This window comes from Drosophila ananassae, chromosome 3L (assembly GCF_017639315.1).
Source record: "Drosophila ananassae strain 14024-0371.13 chromosome 3L, ASM1763931v2, whole genome shotgun sequence".
NCBI classification, from domain to species: domain Eukaryota; kingdom Metazoa; phylum Arthropoda; class Insecta; order Diptera; family Drosophilidae; genus Drosophila; species Drosophila ananassae.
This window is the reverse complement of record NC_057929.1, coordinates 14,686,174-14,693,624: the sequence shown is the minus strand read 5'-3', so window position 1 is coordinate 14,693,624 and position 7,451 is coordinate 14,686,174. Positions and strand designations below refer to the sequence as shown.

The window sequence follows — 7,451 nt, the reverse complement described above, 5'->3', positions numbered from 1 at the left end:
AGCGCACTTAAACTTGCTATTGAAATCTCTTCTTTATGTAACGAAACGGAATAACGGCACACTCGCTGCTGCTGCTGCTGCTATTGCTGTGCTGCTGCTGCTGCTGCGTTGCTGCTGCGACACGAACGAACTCAGCGCGACAAGTGAAACTTCGCTTTCGAATTCGTTTTCAGATTCAGATTCGCATGCCACTGACGTGCGCCGAAGTGACGGAGCCGAGCCACCAAGATTCGCTGAAAATCGATAAGGACAGGCAAAGTCGCCTGGCCAAAAATGCAGAGAAAGGGCAACAGGATAGGCTGGCAGGCAGGACACACACAGGCGGTGAGAAAGGTGAAAGGATATGAGGGACGGAGGGAGGTCGCAAAGGCGAACGGCACAAAAGCACATTCTTTTGCGGCCAAAATGAAACCGAGAGCATGTGGGTGGCGCGGCAGTGAAAGTGCACATGTCCTCAGTTTTGAGTATCTTCTGGTTTCTTTAACACTAGAGGTTTAACAAAAAGGTAAGGTTTCTCTAGAAAAATATTTTGAAAACAAGTTTATGAAAAATATAATAGATTGAACTTTAAATAAATTGTTTTTATAAAGATAAATCATATCATTTGAATCATTTTTCCTTTTAAAATAAACATTCATTCAAACACATTTTCTTCAAAACCGAAATCTTTTAAAATTTAAAGCATACTTTTTTGGGTCCTACATTACCATGCCAATTTTATGACCCACTACTGTTTACCATCGCGTGCCATTTCCGCTGAGAGCGCGAGTGCGCATTTGCCAGGCCTCTCGCACAAGCCTTGCGAGTCCTTTCGCTCTCGTCACTGCAAAAAAGAACAGAAGCCGAAGCCCAACAGAGAACAGCATGAATCGCCGCCCGAAAAGAGCTTCGGTTTGCAGCCTTTGTGTTTGCGCCCTGAATGAAAGTCCGCCATCAGGCATCGCCATCGCCATCAGCTGTCCTGTTGGGTTCTGTTGGGCTCCAACGATTTCTCAATTGCGCTGCCCACGCGAGGCGGCGTCCAAGTAAACAAATACATGTGCGCACGACTGTGATAATAGGACGTCGCGCACATGTTCATGTTCAGCTGTAAGGTCAGAGCTCAGCGTGTCCTTACAGTGAGCCTTGGCCGACACAGACACTGGCATCTAATATGCTTAATGTTTATTCAACAAAATTTAGAAAATTATTTAAAGGAAAGTGGGAGTCTTGAAAGATATATGTACAATTAGTTTAAGCAAATCATATCTACAATCGGTCAAGCAAAAAAACAATCATTATATACACTAGGCAGTGAGGTAGACTACTGGCCCTTGTGGAAGCCGCTCCCCGGACCTGAAAGTTGCCAAAGAAAAATGTGCGGGGCAGCTTGAGGGATGGCAGTGGCCGACACTGTCCCGAAAACCATTTCCGAGTGTTGCCATCACTGTCCCGCGACACAATACAGATTTCCGAGCCGCGCAGCTTCTCCTCACCCGCCGCCTGCAGATCCTCAATGCGGATCTGGGCCGTACGCTGGTTGTAGGCATAGTCTGCCTGGTGGAGCACCTCGTTGCTGGTACTTCGCACATAAACAGTAAAGTCGGAGACATCTGCCGTCGCGGAAACGAACCAACTAAGTGTCAGATTTCCAGATTTTGTTCTGTTGGGATAAAAAATAATTCAGTTAAATTAATTTAAACAAAAAACATGATTATAACTTACGTCTGCACTTCACGGAACCGGACATCCGTTAGCTGTTCATAGTCTATGCCCGAATACGTATCACGCTCAACCTCGGCGCAGTGCAGATACTCGTCCGGCAGTTGTAGGAGCTGCTTGTCCTTGATCAAAGCCGGAGTGCCGCATTGGATGCCTCGCAAGTCCTCACTTGGCGACGTTTGCTGCAGCATAAAGTGCTTGAGCGGACGGGCATTACAGCCGCAGTGAAGGGGGTTGCCGGACAGCAGCACCTGGCTGCCATTTCGCATGCTGCCCACCAATGAAGCCGGCACATCCTCCAGACTATTATTGCTCAAATCCACATACTTAAGGGTCTTGACCTTTACAATGTTGGCGAAGGGTAAGTGATATATCTGATTATGGGAGAGATCCAGGCTGCTCAGGTTCTGGGGCAGATCGAAGATGTGCTCCTCAGAGGCCAAGTTCGCCAGCTCATTGTGCGACATGTCCAGCTTCCGCAGGGAGGTAAAGTTCGAGAGCACTCCGCGCCGCAAGTCGTTGATTTGATTGTGGGAGACATCCAGCTGGAAGAGCTTCTTGGTTCCAAAGGTTATGTCATAGGTGAGTACCGGCATCTGGTTGTAACTCAAATTGAGATTCCTCAGATTGTATGGAATGTACTGATACTCCGGGAAGGTTTTCTTGGTGACGAAACTAATCCGGTTGTGGCTCAAATCCAGAGTTTCCAGGCTGAGCAGATCATCCAAGACGCCGTGAGTTTTGTTATCGAACTTTGAGAGCATATTCTGGGATAAGTCCAGAGTGCGCAGGGAGGGCAGACCCAGGAATATATCGTTTTGCAATTGTTTTAGGCTATTAGACGAGAGGTTCAACGTCAGAAGCTGCAACAGGCCCTCAAAAGCTCGTTTACTGGGAACAAAATCAATGTTAAAATAGAGTAAAGGAGAGGCAGTTGAATCCTTACCTAATATCAGAGATTTGATTGCCGTGCAGGTTGACCTCGAAAAGAACTGGCAGCTTTCCAAAGGCACTCCGATCCAATGCAGTAATATTATTGTACTAAAAATAAAAAGGTTTTTAAATTTAACTGTTGCTCTTTTAAAATATAATACCCACTTCTAAGTGCAAATACTGCAACGTGGACATGCCGGCTAAGGCCTCCAGCGGGGGCTGACTAATACCATTGTTCTGGAGCTTCAAACGCTGCACCACCAGCAACCCCGTGAAGCTCTGCCCATCCAAGCTATCTCCCAACTGATTGTGGCTCAAATCCAAGTAGATCAGCGAATTCATAACCGGCCAAGTTCCCGCTGGAATTCCCGTCAATTGATTATGGCTCAAATACAATTCGTTCAGTGAGATGGGCAGCTGGAAGAGCTTCTCCAAGCGGTTGTTGTTTAGATATAGCTGCCGCATGCTGGTCAACTTGGCCAGGGAGCCGCGCACTATGGAAACAAGTTCGTTGTGGCTCAGATCCATTTCCAGAAGCGTGGGCAAGGTTCCAAAAGTGGATGACTTGATCTCGGTCATGCTGTTGTAGCTCAAATCAATGGAGCGAAGAGAAAAGAGCGTCTGAAAGACTCCATTAAAAATACTAGAGATATTGTTATGAGAGACGTCAATGGTGTGCAGTTCGTAGAGTTTTGGGAAACAGTTCTTGGGTATCTCAGCGATACTATTATGCGAGGCATTCAAAACACGCAATCCTGTCATATTTTGAATGGGGATCTAAAAGAAAATGGTAAGTTCTTAATATTTTTGCTATCAAAATATTTCGTAAGCCAATACCTGCGCCAAGTTGGTTAAATTATTATAACTCAACTGAAAGGTGGAGGCAAAAGTTGTCTCATCGAAGCTGCGTCGCGAAAAATTGCTCAGAAGATTATGCGAGAGATCCAGCGTTGTGATATTTACGCAGTTCTCAAAAGCACCCGTTTCTATCAGAGCCAAAGCATTGTGGGAAACATTTATCACAGCTTGATATATATCCTTAAATGAGTTCTTCTCAATCTTGGTAATATTATTCTCCGCCAAATCAAGCAACTAAAAAGAGATGCATTTTAAAGGTAAGTCACAAGAATAAAATGCTGCAAACCCACCTCTACATAGTTCATTTGCGTAAACATTTGGAACTCTACTTTCTTCAGCTGATTCCGAGCCAAATCAATCGTTCCAATCCGAGCCACGGAACCAAAGGTGCCTCGTCCTATATCCGTAAGGACATTATCGCTCAGGAAGAGTCGTCTTAGGAATCGCATTCCTCTGAAGCTGTTGGCATCCAACTTTCCAATATTGTTATGCGACAAATTCAAAACTTTAAGAACTGAATTCCTGGCGAAAGTTCCACGACTCAGTTCGTTGAGGGCATTATGCGATACATTGCACCATCCTAGTTTTGTGAGATCAGCAATGTGCTGGGCCTCCAGTTTCTTGATCTTATTGTGACTTATATCCAGAACCTCCAGCTCCCTGAGATTCTTAAACTGGTTCCGCTTAAGATCCTCCAACTGATTGCCATGCAAATCGAGGGTTTTCAGTTTTCTCAGAGGCTGGAAGGTTTCAACAGGTAGATCACTTAAATTTCCATTAGTCAGCCGTATCACTCCTAGGCTGTTGGTTATCTCCTGGTTGGCAAAGAGGTCCTTGGGCAGCTGGTCAAAGGCATGGCCATCAATTACTAATTGGGTGGCTTTCCCAAGATTCTAAAAATGCAATTTGTCGTTCAAAAATGTTATTTTTTAAGTAATATAAGTATACTCACACCAAATCCTAACTTTCCTACATGACTTAGATTTGTGCGGAGCAGATTTAACTGCTCCAATGTGTTGTTTACGCCGTAAAATACATAATCCTCAATTGTGACCAATGGAGTTTCCTCTATGGTAAGCGAGCGAGCCTTTATATTGGCAAATAGAGGACCATAAAGACGGACTGAGGGGCAAGCAGAATATGTGATTAGTTCTTGTCAAAAGAAGTTTATAAAATCATACCAAAGTGGCCCCTGTAAATGGTCAGCTCCTCAATGGGCAATTGAAAGGAGGCCAAGTTTTGCAGAGCCACTGCAAGTGTGGCAAGATTCACATTTTCGCAGCGAACAAATATACCATCGTCACTGCCCTTTTCACATACGCATGGATACAAAGAGTTTGCTCTGAAATAAACAAAATAATATAATAATAAGTAAAGAAATAAGTTTTATTTATAAAATTACAGACTTTTTAGGGCACTTGAACTTGGGTTCGCCGTATACATATTCCGAGCTAACCACGGCCAGCAGTTGCAGCAGAACAAGACTGCGCAGACGTAGCTGAATCATGTTTTTGGCCTTAATGTCGTCAGCGCTTCGAATAAGCCATGGTCTCATCCGATAATCGAGTTTGTTGCTTCAGTCTTTTGTTTTTTATGGTTTCCTGCGACTTTGGCTTATTTCAAAAGTAATCTAGGCTTATACAGATTATAATATCCAGCTAAAATATAAAAATACACTTTGTTTTCCGCAGAAAGGTAAATATTTCCATTGTTTCGACTCACTTTTACTTTTCGCTCTGGTTGAGCAACAGGTTTTCTGCGTCTCTTTCGCTCTTGTTTTGGCCAACCTTCCCAGTTTCAGCTCTGAAGTTTTCCTGCTCATTAAAGCTATAAATTGATAATCGAAGGTTATCCTATGCATAATTCCAGTTCTTTTACATATATAAACCATATTTTTAATTAAAATATCTCTTTTTACACTTTTTGCGCTCTTGTTATCGATAAATTTATCGCAAGTTGGCAGTCCACCACCCTCACACGATAGCCCACGCGCGATTGCAAACGCAAAGGCAACCCTGTTGTGACAGCTCGCTCGTTGAAAAGCAAAAAATTCCAGGCGCAAAATAAATAAAGTTGGCTAACCGCCCACAAATAAGTCTCTGTTGTACATTCGCACAAGCAAAAGTAAGTGTTAATTTTGAAGGGAATTGACGGCAATCAAATCCAAACTTGGCGGGTGCACACTTTTTTGGCATTTTTCAATTAAAATGAGTGGGCATTGTTCACGTTTCTCGCTTTGCCGACGGGGAGAAATACTGACTTCGCCCGTTTTAGCCGCCGTCGCAGCAACAGCCAATCACAGAGCGCGCTACTCACACACAGCAGAAAATCCGTGTACATACACGTCTCCCTGCGATAGTATTGGTGCCCGGGGAGAACGCGAGTTACTCGCTAAATGGAAATATGGTCATTTTATTTTTGTTGCGCGGCAAAAGTGCGTACGGTTTCTCACCCATCTCGTATCCTGTTTTCTTATTTGTAGTTGATCAGATATACCAGTGAAGGATGAGCTACGCCGCTGATGTACTAAACTCGGCTCACCTGGAGCTGCATGGTGGTGGCGATGCGGAATTGCGACGCCCCTTCGATCCCACCGCCCACGATCTGGATGCATCCTTCAGGCTCACACGCTTCGCAGATTTGAAGGGACGTGGCTGCAAGGTGCCACAGGATGTGCTCTCTAAGTTGGTATCGGCCCTGCAGCAAGACTACTCCACCCAAGACCAAGAGCCGCAATTCCTCAATGTGGCGATTCCAAGAATTGGAATCGGTTTGGACTGCTCGGTGATCCCCCTGAGACATGGCGGTCTCTGCCTTGTACAAACTACCGACTTCTTCTACCCAATCGTGGATGATCCTTACATGATGGGCAAGATCGCCTGTGCCAATGTCCTGAGTGATCTGTATGCCATGGGCGTCACCGACTGCGACAACATGTTGATGCTTCTGGCGGTCAGCACCAAGATGACGGAGAAGGAGCGCGACGTGGTCATTCCCTTGATCATGAGGGGATTTAAGGACTCTGCTTTGGAGGCGGGCACTACTGTAACTGGAGGCCAGAGCGTAGTAAATCCGTGGTGTACCATTGGAGGTGTGGCCTCTACTATTTGCCAGCCCAACGAATACATTGTGCCCGATAACGCCGTGGTGGGAGATGTCTTGGTTCTGACAAAGCCGCTGGGCACCCAGGTGGCCGTGAATGCTCATCAGTGGATCGACCAGCCGGAACGCTGGAATCGCATTAAGCTGGTGGTCTCCGAGGAGGACGTTCGAAAGGCGTATCACCGAGCCATGAACTCCATGTCCCGGTTGAACCGCGTAGCTGCTCGCCTGATGCACAAGTACAATGCCCATGGCGCCACCGATATCACCGGATTCGGTCTGCTGGGCCACGCTCAAACCCTTGCCGCCCACCAAAAGAAGGACGTCTCATTCGTAATCCACAATCTCCCGGTGATTGCCAAGATGGCTGCTGTGGCCAAGGCCTGTGGCAACATGTTCCAGCTGCTGCAAGGCCATTCCGCCGAAACCTCCGGCGGTCTGCTTATCTGCCTGCCCCGCGAACAGGCTGCCGCCTACTGCAAGGACATTGAGAAGCAGGAGGGCTACCAGGCCTGGATCATCGGCATCGTCGAGAAGGGCAACAAGACCGCCCGCATCATTGACAAGCCGCGTGTGATTGAAGTCCCTGCCAAGGATTAAATTATTAAACCCAGATGGTTGATTGGATTCCCCATCCGCTTTCTTTCTCTTATAAGTATCTTAATTATAACGTAACAGCTAAACCCCTCAGTTGTAACCGTCATTGGTGCGGTCTTTGTTTTTTATAAAAAAGCTTATCAACTAACAGATATAATGATCATTAGAATTATCGACGTCGCTGTTCCATTACGAATGAATAAAATGGAAGACACTTGACTCTTTTGTATCGAGTAAATGAATAAGAACGACTTTTTATT

At 45.6% G+C, this 7,451-nt stretch overlaps 2 protein-coding genes across 2 annotated transcripts; one reads left to right on the top strand and one right to left on the bottom strand.

The window, feature by feature from the left end:
• Positions 1 to 1,126: 1,126 nt before the first annotated feature.
• LOC6496330 (chaoptin) lies at positions 1,127 to 5,524 on the bottom strand. Its single transcript, XM_032450575.2, has 11 exons — positions 5,411 to 5,524; positions 5,215 to 5,319; positions 4,899 to 5,150; positions 4,674 to 4,834; positions 4,445 to 4,614; positions 3,783 to 4,385; positions 3,472 to 3,726; positions 2,800 to 3,411; positions 2,648 to 2,742; positions 1,705 to 2,592; positions 1,127 to 1,642 (listed from the first exon to the last, which is right to left on the bottom strand). Exons 3-11 carry the CDS (start codon positions 5,045 to 5,047, stop codon positions 1,249 to 1,251), a joined length of 3,327 nt encoding a protein of 1,108 aa, XP_032306466.1. The 5' UTR covers positions 5,048 to 5,150; positions 5,215 to 5,319; positions 5,411 to 5,524; the 3' UTR covers positions 1,127 to 1,248.
• LOC6494222 (inactive selenide, water dikinase-like protein) lies at positions 5,466 to 7,433 on the top strand. Its single transcript, XM_001960676.4, has 2 exons — positions 5,466 to 5,616; positions 5,975 to 7,433. The coding sequence occupies exon 2, from the start codon at positions 5,998 to 6,000 to the stop codon at positions 7,192 to 7,194; it is 1,197 nt and encodes a 398-aa protein (XP_001960712.1). The 5' UTR covers positions 5,466 to 5,616; positions 5,975 to 5,997; the 3' UTR covers positions 7,195 to 7,433.
• Positions 7,434 to 7,451: the final 18 nt, after the last annotated feature.